We start from the raw sequence: 17968 nt of genomic DNA on the forward strand, positions 1-17968 counted from the left end.
AAGGCTGAAAAATGGGGCAGCTAGAGAAGGGACACGCAGCTACCCAATAAAATCATCCCCATACCGCCTAAAATGTTTCTGTTTGTTTTCACAGGATTATTTGTACTCAGCTTGGAACATGACGATATTCCCAGAGGATGTGATGTAAGTGTCATGTTGAGCTCCTGTGGGGCTGATTGTGTGGTGATGACAGGGGAAAGTGGATACCTAGTCAGTTGTACAACTGAATGCATTCAAACAAAATGCGTCTTCCCTCTGAATCAGAGAGGTGTGGAGGCTGCCATAATAGATGTCCACGTCATCGGCGTGCAGTTGTTGTTAGGGGTTAACTGCCTTGATCAAAGGCAGAACGGCAGATTTTTCCATCTCGCCAGCTTGGGGATTCAAACCAGCGACCTTTCGGTTAGCCAACGCTCTTAACCACTGGCTACCTGCCCCCCCTACAGACGGACACTGGCAAGGGTTTTGGCAGTTTTGTGCTCAGAAGTGGGTTCGTTTGGTTTCAGAAGTATAAAGCTTGGACAAAATGGTTCAAGTAGCTCAAAAAGTTTATTTTAGAACCCTTTGAAAGATTAATTTGCATATTTAGAGTCCAACAGTATTTGTGGCCCATAATGTGAGGTTTAGGTGAGGTGAATAGAGACAGGTCATGAAAGCCTACTGACTGACACTGTAACTAATAAGAGCAGATTCAGAACTACGAGCTCCGTGTCACTCTTCCAGGTGTGGTAGAAAGACCCTTACCACAGTCTACCCTACACACAGACACTCAGACATCTACGCAAACACACACAGACGCACATACACCAGCCCACACACACACACCCAGGCAGACAACTCAGCAAATACAGTCGGATAGTTCCCTGATGTATCTGTCCTCACCCTTTCACACCTGTGTGTGTGTGTGTGTGTGTGTGTGTGTGTGTGTGTGTGTGTGTGTGTGTGTGTGTGTGTGTGTGTGTGTGTGTGTGTGTGTGTGTGTGTGTGTGTGTGTGTGTGTGTGTGTGTGTGTGTGTGTGTGTGTGTGTGTGTGTGTGTGTGTGTGTGTGTGTGTGTCCTACTTGTTTCCCCTTTTCGATTGAACGTTTCCAGATCCAGACTATTTAGTCTCCCAGCATGTATGAATTTGTTAAAGGTGATGTTATTGGAGTGAGTTTATCTGTGTAATACTCACACAGCCCAGTCCAGGACAAGCATTCAATCTATGGTTCTGAACCGTGCATACCAAATGACTTGATTTATTATTGTAGCCTGAACCCTCATCCCGTGGTAACACACAACATTTACACAACCAGGGAAGAACCAGACCCAGGGGCCTCGTCGGGGAATTCCTCCCCCTAAAAAGGCCCACCTCACCTGGGGTGACTGAGGAGGCAGGTAGAACAGACAGGCTCAGAGAGTCTAGACGGGAATGAGTAATGCTGATGGCCATCGTACAGTTAATGGCATTTCCCTTCACTGGTTGAGAGCGTGGCTGTACATTCACAGCCCTGGAGCTGCTCTTTACCGGGGCTGTATTTCAGCTTCCTCCCAGTCCGTGTTGGACGATATTCAGGATGTGGATGATTAACTTTACTGGCTGTGTGTGTATGCGCTCATGTGTGTGCATGGCTGGCATTGGGTGAACTAAGTATTTCCGCCCTGGCTTTTGGTCTTAAAAGTCCATGTTAGCTCTGACTGAGAGAGGAAGGGAGAGCAAGAGTAAGAGAGATGAACATTTGCTGAGAGCTTGGAAACATAGATTATATTCCTCCAAGGGCATTCAATGTGAAACACTTAGTAATGATGTCATTGACAAGTTTTAGGAGGCAGACAGGGCTGTAAGATTTCCTGAGCTTAGCTGGAACATAACCTTTTCTATTTGACATGTTTTGGAGAGGCGCTATAGTGAATCCAACCACTGTCCTTTTCACAAGCTCTGCTAAAAGAAATCGTAGCACTTTGGGGGAAACTTCTTGTCATGAAAGCAGAAAATAGAAAAAGAATGCTGGGAAACTAGCTATTTAATTGCCTGGTTTAGTGAGAATAATTCAAAAGGGAGATCCATAAAATACTGATTCTGGATTTAAAGTAAATGACTGTAAGTGCTCTACAATGCTGTGTGTGTTCTGTGTGTATATGGTGAGTATATGAGTGTGTTTCATGTTACCTATCCCTGTGCTCCTGGGTGTCCAATACAGGGTCTAACCACTACCCCCTCTCTCTGTATATATATATATATATATATATATATATATATATATATATATATATATATATATATATCTCACTCTCTGTATATATATATATATATATCAATATATATCTCACTATATCTATATATATATATATATATATATATATATATATATATATATATATATCACTCTCTCTATATATATATATATATATATATATATCTTTCTCTCTCTCTCTTTCACTCTTTAACTCTCTCTCTTTCTCTCACTCCATATACCGCTTTTTCAGTGAGAGATGACGAAGCAGGTATTTGTAGAGAAGGGGCCTTGTTCAAATGCACGTCCCAGACACACACCAGCATGAGTAAGAGACAACGACGCACACACACCCACACTCTCTCTCTCTTTCACCGAAGTCAACACATACACACACACACACACAGTAGTGTTTGACCATGTTCCCTTTCTTTCGGCCATGATCCCATGTTGTCAGTATACAGGAAGCCATGTATCTCCTTAGTGTGAATATCATCACCTTTTCACTTTCATTAAGGATGAATTAAAGTGATAGATTGTGGTCAGTCACTTCCTGACCAGCTAATCAATCTTCATCTGAATCAGTGGTGTGACATGAGGAACCAGCATAGACACTTTCACATGGGTCCCAAATTCTGGGCATGTCTGTGAAGGGTAGTTCCAGTACAGACAAAGGGTCTATTTTATCTCTCTGAAGGGTAAACAAGATGCAGACGTGCCCACTCAGCTTTTCCCTTGACTTGAGGAGGACAGAGGACCATGAGGACAGACAGACTGGCTTGATATTCTGTCTGATGAGGCCAGTGTTTTCCCTTTTCACTCAGTGTGCATTCACTGTGACCTAACCCAGACTAGACCCCGCAGGCACGATGCATCAGTGTTTGTTTAGGAGAGTGAGAAAGTGTGTGTGGGGGGGGGGGGGGGGGTTCAAGGAAGTCCTTGACACCTCTTGAACTCCAACAGACACACACACACACCACAACAACACACGTTAGTGCCCCTCCCCCCATCCCCCACACCACCGGCACAGACACATGTTCATGCAAGCACACACACACCCACACACCCACACACACACACACACACACACACACACACACACACACACACACACACACACACACACACACACACACACACACACACACACACACACACACACACACACACACACACACACACACACACACACACACACACACACACACACACACACACACACACACTATGAGCCACTAGTCTTTGATCAAGTCAGCCACTTCCAGAGAGAGCGGAAACAACACACACCTTTTAAGAGCACATCGACTCAAGCCAACCAGGCCAGTGGTGTGAAAACACAGCCAGTTTGGTCAGCAAGCAGCACAGCGGTGACAGAGAGGTCTCACAGCCCGACTGCTGATGCTAGTGGTTAATGTACTAATGTAAAGTCTGCTTACTGAAAGGGAAAATTATGACAAACCAGCTCTGAGGCATCACATCGCATTGGTTGGTGAATTAGAGGAAGGCCCAAAATTAGAGGAACAATTAAGAAATGAAGTGAGTGTGTCTCGGTGGGGTGGGTGAAGGTAAGGGTTAAGTTCAGGCATTAACTCTGGCTTAACTCTGAATGGTGAAGGTGGGTTAAGTTCTCTGAGGCTACCAGACAGGCATCACAGTCTCACGTCCAAATTGGACGTTCATCCATATTTGGTGAAGGTAAGGGTTAAGTTCAGGCATTAACTCTGAATGGTGAAGGTAAGGGTTAAGTTCAGGCATTAACTCTGAATGGTGAAGGTAAGGGTTAAGTTCAGGCATTAACTCTGAATGGTCAAAACTGAATGGTGAAGGTAAGGGTTAAGTTCAGGCATTAACTCTGAATGGTGAAGGTAAATTTCTGAAATTGTTCCAAACGTCAAATTTCAAAGTGTTTGAGGTTAAATTTAGGCATTAAGTCTGAATGGTGAAGGTAAGGGTTAAATTTAGGCATTAAGTCTGAATGGTGAAGGTAAGGGTTAAGTTCAGGCATTAACTCTGAATGGTGAAGGTAAGGGTTAAGTTCAGGCATTAACTCTGAATGGTGAAGGTAAGGGTTAAGTTCAGGCATTAACTCTGAATGGTGAAGGTAAGGGTTAAGTTTAAAACAAAAATAAGTAGGCATTAACTCTGAATGGTGAAGGTAAGGGTTAAGTTCAGGCATTAACTCTGAATGGTGAAGGTGGAAGTTGAAACATGCAGGCATTAACTCTGAATGGTGAAGAATCAGGCATTAACTCTGGAAGGGATTAAGTTCAGGCATTAACTCTGAATGGTGAAGGTAAGGGTTAAGTTCCCAATGGTGAAGGTAAGGGTTAAGTTCCATTAACTCTGAATGGTGAAGGTAAGGGTTAAGTTCACATTAACCTGAATGGTGAAGGTAAGGGTTAAGTTCAGAACCAAAACCATTAACTCTGAATGGTGAAGGTGGGTTAAGTTCAGGCATTAACTCTGAATGGTGAAGGTAAGGGTTAAGTTCAGGCATTAACTCTGAATGGTGAAGGTAAGGGTTAAGTTCAGGCATTAACTCTGAATGGTGAAGGTAAGGGTTAAGTTCAGGCATTAACTCTGAATGGTGAAGGTAAGGGTTAAGTTCAGGCATTAACTCTGAATGGTGACATTAACTCTGGGTGAAGGTAAGGGTTAAGTTCAGGCATTAACTCTGAATGGTGACAGGCATTAACTCTGAATGGTGAAGGTAAGGGTTAAGTTCAGGCATTAACTCTGAATGGTGAAGGTAAGGGTTAAGTTCAGGCATTAACTCTGAATGGTGAAGGTAAGGGTTAAGTTCAGGCATTAACTCTGGGTGACAGGCATTAACTCTGAATGGTGAAGGTAAGGGTTAAGTTCTGAATGGTGAAGGTAACAGGCATTAACTCTGAATGGTGAGGTAAGGGTTAAGTTCAAGAATGGTGAAGGTAAGGGTTAAGTTCAGGCATTAACTCTGAATGGTGAAGGTAAGGGTTAAGTTCAGGCATTAACTCTTCAGGCAAACCTTAAGGTAACTGCAAAGAGAAGACACCACATCAGCCTAAAACGGTTTGAGAAAGCCTGTAACATAAGGAGCACACAAACCTTTCCTTTATTTTGGACAGTGACCCTACTCTGCAGGGAGAGGAGTTACGGTGGTCTTAAATAGCTAGTGAAAGAACGCATGGGTCAGAACAGAACATGTGTTTAGACTTTCCTCCCTCCCACTGGGCTCTTTATGTGGATGTTACCTCATCACCAAGGTGTGGGTGGAAAGGGCTGTGGAGCACGCTGTGTGTGTGTGTCTCCCTTGTGTCCCTCTGCTAGTCTTCCCATGAGAACACCTCTTCACTAACTGAAAACCCACCTGGCTAGTGTAACTCAACACTCTCAGTCAGCGAAGCTCCATTTCCCAGTTCCAATCACTCACTCTTTCAAGTCAAGATGACCCCGTCATCCTAGAACTCCTCTGCAGGAAGCCCCTCTGTAACCACGGAAACGCTGCCCTTGTGGCACTGTGTTGCGGAATCTTGAGAATGCCTGGTCAGAAGAGTCTCACTGTGTCTGACAGGGTCCTCCTCTCCCAGCCACCTCTGGCCTTCGTCACGCCAAACCACCGCACGTATTTCACATCCTGTGCAGAAGTGCAGTCCTCTCTTTGCTGATCCAGCAAACAACTATGACGATGAAGGGTGAAGGTGGACTGATGAGCCCATCAATCAAATCAAATCAAAGTTTATTTGTCACGTGCGCCGAATACAACAGGTGTAGACCTTAGAGTGAAATGCTTACTTACAGGCTCTAACCAATAGTGCAAAAAAGGTGTTAGGTTGCTTTTGAAGTTGCTTTCATCATTCTCCTTTTGAAAATACATTTACTGTTATGCAAAATGCCACTGAGTTCTGTGTCTTGTGTCAACTGTTTTGTAACATTGGAACAAGACATGCTTTCAAGCCTTCAAGATAAAACCATAATGCATAAACTGGCATGCTCTCTCTTAGAAGACTTCCTGATGCACATTTTGATTGAATACCCCAAACCTTCTGGCTAGAGCCCCCGAGGCAGATGTGGGTGTGAGTTGTCGTGTCACCTCTCCAGCCCTTCTGTCCCTGGGCCAACTGGCAAAACAGGCTCTGGGACAGACAGACGCTCCCCAAGCCGTCAGTCCTCAGTTTGCTTGGGCAGGGTCAGGAAACCACAGGTTAACAACAAGGCCTCCCAGGACTACAGGCACAGGAACACAGTGAGGCTAGAAGAGAAGAAGAGAGAGAGATTGCTAGAACAATTTGTCCCTAGCATGACATCATAGTTATTTTTCAGGTTCTATGTCTCCAACTACTAACTATTACCAGGACTAGGATATTTGTGTCCGGGAAACTGGCCCTAAATGACTGCAAAAACATATCTAAAGATGAACCAGAGACGAACTAAAGAGTGAGAGCAAATTCTGATCTACCGTACCTGGGTTTCTGTCTGGGCTCAGAGTTGACGTGGTGGGGGAGAGTTGTGACACAATCCAGGCTGCTTTTCAGGGCTATGGAGAGAGACTGGTCATAAATCTGACATAACGGGTTTTGGGTTACAACCTCCAGCACAGGAAATTAAGTCATACTCAGGGGAGACCAGAAGTATGTATAGGGAGTACCCTAACCCTGACCCCAGTACAGCCTAAGTTATCTCCATCGACAGCCTGTCACCTGGGGGGATAGTTAACAGGGGACATGATATTGATGCTACTGGGTTGGAGACGAGGGTTGAATGACCCAATGGGAGCTGAAGGTGATTCATCGTGAGTTTATAGGTCTATACATATACTACACAGAAGTTTGTTTTGATCCCTTTTTTATGAAATGTTCTGGAGTTCAGCCTTAAATGTCAGTTTTGACCCTCTCCTGATTGTTTTGGAGTTGATTCATGGGTGGAAAATATGTGACACTTCTGGCAGACACCTTTCTCCACATGTGAAAGGTTCAGTGATTCACCATCCGTATAAAAAACAAGGAAGTGTTTCGTTTTTGTGTGTTTCAGAACCGGGATTTGGTACCAGGTTTGTGCCAAGTGGACACTTACAGGAACCCGCCCAACCACGGATCTGACTTACCGTACTGAAGCCACCGTCCAGACCAGACCAGACCTGGACCGTGACTAATCTCAGTTAAACCAGAAGACATCCGTTTGAGGTTTTCCCAGGTTGACAGTCCACTGCCACAACCAGGAGTCATATCATCTGTCATCTCCAGCTGTCCTCTTTTTCTTCCTCTCATTGGGAAAACATTACTTTCCTCAGCTGAGGGATTAATCGGTGTGACACAATATTTGGGGAGAAAGTTACCTCAACCACAGACAACCAAACATGACTCATGAAAAGAGGGGTTTATTTTCTGTCGTTGAGAGTATAAAATCTGCTATTAGCATTGATTTATTTGGTAAGGGCAGGAGGCAGACAAAAATATGCAAAGAAAAATGCAAGAACACCTTTTGCTCTGTTGCTTTCTCACACGCATGAACACACACACACACACACACGCATGAACACACACACACACACACACACGCATGAACACACACACACACACACACGCATGAACACACACACACACACACACGCATGAACACACACACACACACGCATGAACACACACACACACACACACACACACACATGAACACACACACACACACACGCATGAACACACACACACACACGCATGAACACACACACACACACGCATGAACACACACACACACACACACACACACGAACACACACACACACACACGCATGAACACACACACACACACGCATGAACAAACACACATGCAAGCGAGCACACATACACAAATACACACACATACTGAAGAGGAGAAGAGGGAAAAAACAAGTGTTGGAAGGCGGGCAAGAAAGAGAGAAGAGTGGGATGGGGAGGAGCAACAGGAGGAGGGATGGGATGGGGAGGAGCAACAGGAGGAGGGATGGGATGGGGAGGAGCAACAGGAGGAGGGATGGGATGATGGAGGGAGGAAGGGAGGGTGATGTTTCACAATTCATAACATCTCAAATGTACTGATAGAACTGTATACAATAATTCAACAGAATGAGCCAATATCAAAACAGTTCTCCATCAAAGTAATGTTTGGATAATTGCTCTTACGCAATCAATATAAATGTAGCTAATAGCACTAAAACGGGTTCTGTTTCATGTGTAGATAAGATGAAAACTGTTGGGTTCCTCCCTAACAGTGAACCAGTCTGGGTGCATTAGGGTCAACTTTTCCCCTCTAAACAGTGATGGAACGTAGGGGTGAGCTGTCAGTAACCCCCTCATCCCCCATCGACCTACCAAAACATGTCATTCTTAAGTCCAAACAGAAATGAGACTGCAATCCTGCAGGCCTAGTTTTATCGTTATACTGTTATTCTGTTGTTCTTTTCGTTTAACGCTTGAATTGCCCATGTTTGATAGCTAAGTCATTGTGGGTCACATTGACTGTTCTGTAAAGGACCAGTTTAGCATGATTAGCCTATCAACATTAGGCTGTCATTATCATTAGGCCTATAAATTGAAGTTTGTCTGAGGGTAGGCATTTTGTATGAGGGTAGGATTTGTCTGAGGGTAGGCATTATGTCTGAGGGTAGGCATTTTGTGTTAAAGGGATAGTTCACCCAAATTACAAAATGACACATGGGTTTCCTTACCCTGTAAGCAGTCTATTTCAGATCTAACGGATTCGATTCATATACATTTGGTAAAATATGTGAATAAAATAACTCTGGTTAATTTTGTAGTGGGCCTATTTATCCAGCCTGGCCTCAAAGACATTATATAGTAAATGTAAATCTGTGATGCTCTAATTAGTATGATATGTTATGTTTTGTATGGTTACATAAGACAAAAGGTTACTTAAGGCAAAAACAAAAGGAGGAATGTCTCTATGTTGCAACTACTTAGTAGGTTAGCTAACCCTTCCCCTAACCTTAACTCCTAACCTTAACCCCTAACCCTAACCCTAACCCTAACCTTAACCTTAACCCTAGCTAACGTTAGCCATGTAGCTAATGTTAGCCACAACAAATTGGAATGCGTAACATATTGTATGAACTGCAATTCGTAACATATCATATGAATTGTAATTCATATAACATATCCTACAGAATGGATGATGGACAACCACAAATTAATAAATACCATACTAAATGTAACATATACTCATTTGAGTTTCACAGGTTTACTGTGTACTGTGTTATGTCGACGTCTGAGTCCAGGTTGCACAACCCAGCCCAGCCTCAGAATGTTAGTGCTGTACTCTGTTTGTGAGTTTTCATTCTTGGTCTGGGTCTGCGGTTTAGGATGGTTGGTAAGTGACGAGTCTGTGTTGCTCCCCTGGACCCAGACGCACATTGCCCCTCCCCAAACGGTGCCTTTGTGCTCACATATAAAAACGGTCTGCATCCCTCCAGTCTGTCTATCGCATCTGCTGCAGGAAAGGCGGTCAAAGTAGCCGCTGGGAGAAGCAGCACTGGGTAATATTTGGAAAGCAAGGGGAGAGAATACTATCCGCTCCTGACGGTCAACTTCACCGCACCTGGATCGTTCTTATTTTTACTTAGGACATAACTGGAAACACAAGTGTCTTGTTTTTTTTCTTTTAACTTGACCAAAATGACTGGTAGCCCAGTGACAGGGCTGCTGGTTGCGCTGTGCGTAAGCAGCGCGGTCCATTGTATGCCAAAGAACCAAGGGAAAAACAAGAGACAAACTCAGGAACAAGTTTACCCCGAACTCGCAGACACAGTACCCCTTGCTCAAGGTATGTAGACTTACTCTTAATGTGATATTTTGCCCCTTAGATAAAGCATTTGAATGCACCTTGAATCCACATCTTGTCATTAACAACTGTAGTTACAATTCCATTTATGAAGGACATCTAATATTATTTATTTTTTAAATCACTACTGTACATGTATTGAAAATGGGTGTTTAGCTAACCTATCATGCGCCGAATTTGCTCAGGACTCATGGATGGCTCTTTTGTGTGTGTTTCCCTCATCTTGCAGGCTGCGATGAGAACGGACATTCTTACAGACTAAACGATCAATGGGAAAAGGCTTACCGCGGGAGTACACTGCTTTGTACCTGCAACGGAGCGGCAGGGATCAAATGTAAAACAAAACCCCAAGGTGAGCTGGAGCACCAGACTTGAATGTATAATGAAGTAGGCAATTTGTTTCGTTTTTTTGCACAACATCCGTGCGCTCTTAGAGCGCGTTCCCTTCTTGGCACTTTTGCCATTGCGCACAGAAGTCGCTTCGTTTATCTCAAACGTTTAGGCCACATGTTGAAAGTCTTCTCTGGTGCATTCTGCAGGGGAGGAGACCTGCTATGACAAATACAATGACCAGACGTACCCTGTGGGTGCGACCTACGAGAGGGCGAAGGACGGCATGATGTGGGACTGCACCTGCATCGGTTCCGCCCGCGGCAAAATCAGCTGCACAATCGGAAGTGAGTTGTCCTTCCCGGCAACCCATATAGCATTATTTGTGTACTTATGTAGTACGTTGGTGTTTATGAATAATGATGTTTGGTATTTTCGTTTCTAGACCGCTGCCACGAGGGAGGCAGATCCTACAAAATCGGGGACACTTGGAGAAGGCCCCACGAGACCGGAGACTACATGCTGGATTGCGTCTGTCTGGGAAACGGCAAGGGAGAGTGGACCTGCAAACCCGTGTGTGAGTGTCTGTCTGTCTGAGGACCTGTAAACCCTGTATGTGTCTGTCTGTCTGAGGACCTGCAAACCCGTGTGTGAGTGTCTGTCTGTCTGAGGACCTGTAAACCCTGTATGTGTCTGTCTGTCTGAGGACCTGCAAACCCGTGTGTGAGTGTCTGTCTGTCTGAGGACCTGCAAACCGGTGTGTGAGGGTCTGTCTGTCTGAGGACCTGCAAACCCGTGTGTGAGTGTCTGTCTGTCTGAGGACCTGCAAACCCGTGTGTGAGTGTCTGTCTGTCTGAGGACCTGCAAACCCGTGTGTGAGTGTCTGTCTAAGTCCTTTGAGTAGGAGAGACTAGATGTAATCTGAAAGGAATGAATGTGTGGTCTGTGGGTTGTTGGGATAAATGTTTTTCTTAATATGGGGATGTCCTTAAACCAATCAAACTGCAGTTCAAAGTCCTTCGAGTCATTTATTGGAAATAGTGCTAGATGTCATTGTAAATATTTGAAGGCCATTACAGTCATCTCTGTCCCAAACGTTGCCCCATAACTGTTGATTTAGCTCAGTTGAGTGTTTTCATGGAAAGTTAGGTGAGGTGACTCATATGGAGGTAGGCCCTAATGGTGAAGCCGATTTGGTGATAATGTAGACATGGTTTTGTAATTAGAAATATATCTTCTATAATCAGAAATATGTCATGTGTATCTGAGACTTTTATTATGGCATTGCCATTTAGATTTTTTGTTGGGACTCTTATTCTGGAAGAGATGGAGATGTGCACTCTGTCAATAAATCTTATTCTGAAAAGACCTTTCCAAGATTCACCTGCGCGTGAGGAGGATTCACAGGAGAGATGTGGGACAGAGAAGGGAAGTGATGGAGATGTAACCTGTTGTTCCACTAGAAAATAACTTGATTGTAACTCCATCATCAAACCCACAGGCCCTTTGGAGAAGGTGATGGATAATTAAGTTCAAATAATTAGGTTACAATAATGACAACATTTTTGGAACTTGTTTTTGTGCAGCGGAGCGTTGCTATGACAACACAGGTGGAGCCTCCTACGTGGTGGGGCAGACCTGGGAGAAGCCGTACCAAGGCTGGATGATGATCGACTGCACCTGTCTGGGGGAGGGCAACGGACGCATCACCTGTACCTCTAGGAGTAAGGACACACACGCAAGCACATACATACACCCTCATGTAAACGCAAACACACTTAAACACACACTCATCATTCCTTTCCTTATTTCTTTAGACCGTTGTAATGACCAGGACACCAAGACCTCCTACCGCATCGGAGACACATGGACCAAGACAGATGCTAACAGGCACCAACTCCAGTGTCTGTGTACAGGAAATGGCAGAGGAGAGTGGAAGTGTGAGAGACACTCTGCCACTACTGGTGAGTCAGCCCTCTTGTGTTTTACACACATTCTTTGTAAAATATTACAAGATTACCGCTGCGTTCTAAGGCACTGCATCTTAGTGCAAGAGGCGTCACTACAGTCCCTGGTTTGAATCCAGATGGTATCGCATCCGGACGTGATTGAGAGTCCCATAGGGCGGAGAACAATGGGCCCAGCGTCGTCCGGGTTTGGCCGGGTAGTCCGTCATTGTAAGAATAAGAACTGACTTGCCTAGTTTAATAAAGGTTTAAAATATATATATATATTTAAATGCATACATAATTAAATGAACAGGTTATACACTGACATACAGGTTATAAATTAATATATAGGTAACAGAGGAGGCTGGTGGGAGGAGGACGGCTCATAATAATGGCCGGGATGGAGTGAATGGAATGGTATCAAACCCATTCCATAAATTCTGTTCCAGCAACTACAATGAGCCTGTCCTCCCCGATTAAGTTACCACCTTGGTAAATACATGTCTCTTTGTCTTCCTGGTGCGCAGGCACAGGTGTTAGTACAGGAACAGGTGTAGGAACAGGTACAGGAAGTACTCATGTGACCATCCAGACGGAGCTCCACCAGCCCTCCACCCTCCCCCGAACCCCCAGGAGGGGGCTTGCCGCACGGACTCGGGCGCCACCTTCCACGTGGGCATGCGCTGGATCAGGACCCAGGGCAGCAAGCAGATGCTGTGTACCTGCCAGGGTACTGGCGCTGTCAGCTGTGAGGAGAAGGGTGAGTCTTAACTCAGACTAAAAGTAAAAGTTTGTGGCTCAAAAAAGTATATTTCCATAGTCAAGGCCTGTCTTACCTCTTGTCTCACCTCATCTAATCTGGTCTAAACCTGTCTCACCTCACCTAACCTGGTCTAAACCTGTCTCACCTCTTCTAGCCTGGTCTAAACCTGTCTCACCTCTTCTAGCCTGGTCTAAACCTGTCTCACCTCATCTAGCCTGGTCTAAACCTGTCTCACCTGGTCTAAAACTGTCTCACCTCATCTAACCTGGTCTAAACCTGTCTCACCTCATCTAGCCTGGTCTAAACCTGTCTCACCTCATCTAAACCTGTCTCACCTCATCTAACCTGGCCTAAAACTGTCTCACCTAACCTGGTCTAAACCTGTCTCACCTCATCTAACTTGGTATAACCTGTCTCACCTGATCTAACCTGGTCTAAAACTGTCTCTCCTCATCTAACCTGGTCTGAACCTGTCTCACCTCATCTAACCTGGTCTAAACCTGTCTCACCTAACCTGGTCTAAACCTGTCTCACCTCACCTAACCTGGTTTAAACCTGTCTCACCTCACCTAACCTGGTTTAAACCTGTCTCACCTCACCTAACCTGGTCTAAACCTGTCTCACCTCACCTAACCTGGTCTAAACCTGTCTCACCTCACCTAACCTGGTCTAAACCTGTCTCACCTCACCTAACTTGGTCTAAACCTGTCTCACCTGGTCTAAACCTGTCTCACCTCATCTAACTTGGTCTAAACCTGTCTCACCTGGTCTAAACCTGTCTCACCTCATCTAACTTGGTCTAAACCTGTCTCACCTCATCTAACCTGGTCTAAACCTGTCTCACCTCACCCAACTTGGTCTAAACCTGCCTCCCCTTCTCTCTCCCTACCCTCCAGAGGGCCAGAGCCAGGTGTACGGTGGGAACTCAGAAGGACAGGCCTGTGTGTTCCCCTTTGTGTTCATGGATAAGACCTACTACTCCTGTACCTCAGAGGGACGTACTGATGGACAGCTGTGGTGCAGCACCACCTCTGACTACCATAGAGACCAGCAGTACTCCTACTGTACCGAGAAGAACTGTGAGTCTGGGAGGGAGGGAGATGGATGGGTGGGTGGGTGGATGGATAGATAAATAGATAGATAGATACTGTAGCTAGCAAGATAGCAGCATATCTAACTGTTGAAAGTTTGATCTGCTCTGTAGCCCTGGTGTCGACCCGAGGGGGTAACTCCAATGGTGCCCTGTGCCAGTTCCCCTTCCTCTACAACGGGCGTAACTACACTGACTGTACCGCCGATGGGCGCCGCGATGGCATGAGGTGGTGCGGTACCACAACCAACTACGAAGGGGAGCAGCGCTACGGATTCTGCCCCATGGCTGGTGAGCGTGTGTGTGATTTGTCAATTCACATGTCTCTTCCTGTCTCAGGCCCTCACACCAAACAATAAACAATCACAGTAGCAGTCAGGCACATTGACTAGCCCATCTTTACTGGCATGCAAACAAGACTATTGTTAGGTAAGATCGCTCTTTTGAAAGGTCATTCAGGCTCTGTATGATGGGCGTGGGAAGGTCTGGTGGGCTACTGTCTTCAACATTCACTGAATTCCTCTATTTGACAGAGGTCTTATCAAGATAAATGTACTAGGCTTGTCTTCATCCGTCTGTTGTCCTTACAGATGGTAAGAATGACTGTTTAACTGAAAGGGTTACTTATGGTCTACAGAGCTGTCAGAGGTTCAATGGGTAGTTAATGAGTTGGTCTTTAAAAGCTATTAAGTGAGGGGGGACGGCCATGAAGAGGGCTGAGTAATGCCTCTATAAGAGCCTGTTAGAATGATTATGAATGACTCTTGGCTCCACTGGGCAGAGGATAGGACCCACACCCTGGCATGGGTCCAGAGTCTGTCTGGAAACTAAATCTGTCTCAGTTCCAAAAGAGATTATCCATGTCACCTACACACGCGCACACACAGCCCCTCACTGACCCCTCTCTTCCTCCGTCCAGCCCACGAGGAGGCCTGCACCACCAACGACGGGGTCATGTACCGTGTGGGAGACCAGTGGGACAAACGCCACGATGTCCTGGGTCACATGATGCAGTGTACCTGCTTGGGCAACAACCGCGGAGAGTGGAGCTGCATCGCCTACTCCCAACTCAAAGGTCCTACCGCCTTACTAGCACCTGTTCTCTTATGTGTTGATAGACAGCAGTCATAGGAGTTGTACTGTCATTACCTGGTTCTAGACCCAGTAGCCTTGACAACTGGAATGTAGAATGAACTGAATGTCTCCTTCCTCCTCCAGACCAGTACATTATTAAAACCCCTTGTCTCCTGCGTACCCCAGACCAGTACATCATTAAAACCCCTTGTCTCCTTCCTACCCCAGACCAGTACATTATTAAAACCCCTTGTCTCCTTCCTACCCCAGACCAGTACATCATTAAAACCCCTTGTCTCCTTCCTACCCCAGACCAGTACATTATTAAAACCCCTTGTCTCCTTCCTACCCCAGACCAGTACATTATTAAAACCCCTTGTCTCCTCACCTTCCTACCCCAGACCAGTACATCATTAAAACCCCTTGTCTCCTTCCTACCCCAGACCAGTACATTATTAAAACCCCTTGTCTCCTTCCTCCTCCAGACCAGTACATCATTAAAACCCCTTGTCTCCTTCCTCCTCCAGACCAGTACATCATTAAAACCCCTTGTCTCCTTCCTACCCCAGACCAGTACATTATTAAAACCCCTTGTCTCCTTCCTCCTCCAGACCAGTACATTATTAAAACCCCTTGTCTCCTCACCTTCCTCCTCCAGACCAGTACATCATTAAAACCCCTTGTCTCCTTCCTCCTCCAGACCAGTACATCATTAAAACCCCTTGTCTCCTCACCTTCCTCCTCCAGACCAGTACATCATTAAAACCCCTTGTCTCCTTCCTCCTCCAGACCAGTACATCATTAAAACCCCTTGTCTCCTCACCTTCCTCCTCCAGACCAGTACATCATTAAAACCCCTTGTCTCCTTCCTCCTCCAGGCCAGTACATTATTAAAACCCCTTGTCTCCTCACCTTCCTACCCCAGACCAGTACATCATTAAAACCCCTTGTCTCCTTCCTCCTCCAGACCAGTACATTATTAAAACCCCTTGTCTCCTCACCTTCCTACCCCAGACCAGTACATTATTAAAACCCCTTGTCTCCTTCCTCCTCCAGACCAGTACATCATTAAAACCCCTTGTCTCCTTCCTCCTCCAGACCAGTACATCATTAAAACCCCTTGTCTCCTTCCTCCTCCAGACCAGTACATCATTAAAACCCCTTGTCTCCTTCCTACCCCAGACCAGTACATCATTAAAACCCCTTGTCTCCTTCCTACCCCACCCCAGACCAGTACATCATTAAAACCCCTTGTCTCCTTCCTCCTCCAGACCAGTGCATTGTGGATGGGCTGACCTATGAGGTGAGCCAGACCTTCACCAAGCTCCATGACCAGGGCTACATGATGAATTGCACCTGCTATGGACAGGGACGCGGGCGCTGGAAGTGCGACGCCATCGGTGAGTTTCTCTCTGGTTTCTCTTCAGAGCTTCAATAAAGCCTTATCACACCTCTGGCCCTTTCTATCTAAGAGGAGGCTGACATTCTAAAGAGATTTTTGTCAACAGGAATTTGAATCGCTTTCCTTCCCCTCGTCTCTCTCTCCCCTCCTCTCTCTCTGTCTCTCTCTCTGTCTCTCTCTGTCTCTCTCTCCCCCTCTCTCTCTCTCTGTCTCTCTCTGTCTCTCTCTCCCCTCGTCTCTCTCTCCTCTCCTCTCTCTCTGTCTCTCTGTCTCTCTCTCCTCTCTCTCTGTCTCTCTCTCCCCTCGTCTCTCTCTCCTCTCCTCTCTCTCTGTCTCTCTCTGTCTCTGTCTCTCTCTGTCTCTCTCTGTCTCTCTCTCTCTCTCTGTCTCTCTCTGTCTCTGTCTCTCTCTGTCTCTCTCTGTCTCTCTCTGTCTCTCTCTCCCCTCCTCTCTCTCTGTCTCTCTCTGTCTCTCTCTCTCCTCCTCTCTCTGTCTCTCTCTGTCTCTCTCTCTCCTCCTCTCTCTGTCTCTCTCTCCCCTCCTCTCTCCCCTCCTCTCTCTCTGTCTCTCTCTGTCTCTCTCTCTCTCTCTGTCTCTCTCTCTCTCTCTCTCTGTCTCTCTCTCCTCTCTCTCTGTCTCTCTCTGTCTCTCTCTCCCCTCCTCTCTCTCTGTCTCTCTCTCCCCTCCTCCCTCTCTGTCTCTCTCTCCCCTCCTCCCTCTCTGTCTCTCTCTCCCCTCCTCTCTCTCTCTGTCTCTCTCTCCCCTCCTCTCTCTCTCTGTCTCTCTCTCTCTCTCTCTCTCTCTCTGTCTCCCCTCCTCTCTCCCCCTCCTCTCTCTCTGTCTCTCTCTGTCTCCTCTCTCCTCTCTGTCTCTGTCTCTGTCTCCCCTCCTCTCTCTCTGTCTCTCTCTCCCCTCCTCTCTCTCTGTCCTCTCTCTCTGTCTCTCTCTCCCCTCTCTCTCTCTCCTCCCTCCTCTCTCTCTGTCTCTCTCTCCCTCTCTCTCTCTCTGTCTCTCTCTCCCCTCCTCCTCTCTCTCTGTCTCTCTCTCCCCTCCTCTCTCTCTCTGTCTCTCCTCCTCTCTCTCTCTGTCTCCCCTCCTCTGTCTCTGTCTCTCTCTCCCCTCCTCTCTCTCCTCTCTCTCTGTCTCTCTCTCTCTCTCCTCTCTCTCTCCTCTCTCTGTCTCTCTCTCTCCCCTCCTCTCTCTCTGTCTCTCTCCCTCCTCTCTCTCTGTCTCTCTCTCTCCCCTCCTCCGTCTCTGTCTCTCTCTCTCTCCTCTCTCTGTCTCTCTCTCCCCTCTCTCTCCATTTAATTTCAATGTAAGGGCTTTATTGGCATGGAA

The 17968-nt window shown here is 46.2% G+C and overlaps 1 protein-coding gene across 1 annotated transcript in view; it reads left to right on the top strand.

Moving 5' to 3' along the window:
- Positions 1–9650: 9650 nt before the first annotated feature.
- The window catches only part of LOC124019654 (fibronectin-like), a 34228-nt gene continuing 25910 nt past the window's right edge, over positions 9651–17968 (top strand). Inside the window, 12 exon segments of the mRNA XM_046335055.1 lie at positions 9651–10004; positions 10252–10374; positions 10562–10699; positions 10798–10929; positions 11939–12076; positions 12170–12316; positions 12829–12864; positions 12909–13061; positions 13961–14143; positions 14269–14445; positions 15074–15229; positions 16500–16628. Of these exon segments, the coding sequence (XP_046191011.1) occupies positions 9857–10004; positions 10252–10374; positions 10562–10699; positions 10798–10929; positions 11939–12076; positions 12170–12316; positions 12829–12864; positions 12909–13061; positions 13961–14143; positions 14269–14445; positions 15074–15229; positions 16500–16628 (1660 nt within the window). The 5' untranslated portion in view covers positions 9651–9856.

Source organism: Oncorhynchus gorbuscha, unplaced genomic scaffold (genome assembly GCF_021184085.1).
Source record: "Oncorhynchus gorbuscha isolate QuinsamMale2020 ecotype Even-year unplaced genomic scaffold, OgorEven_v1.0 Un_scaffold_646, whole genome shotgun sequence".
In the NCBI taxonomy this organism is placed as follows: domain Eukaryota; kingdom Metazoa; phylum Chordata; class Actinopteri; order Salmoniformes; family Salmonidae; genus Oncorhynchus; species Oncorhynchus gorbuscha.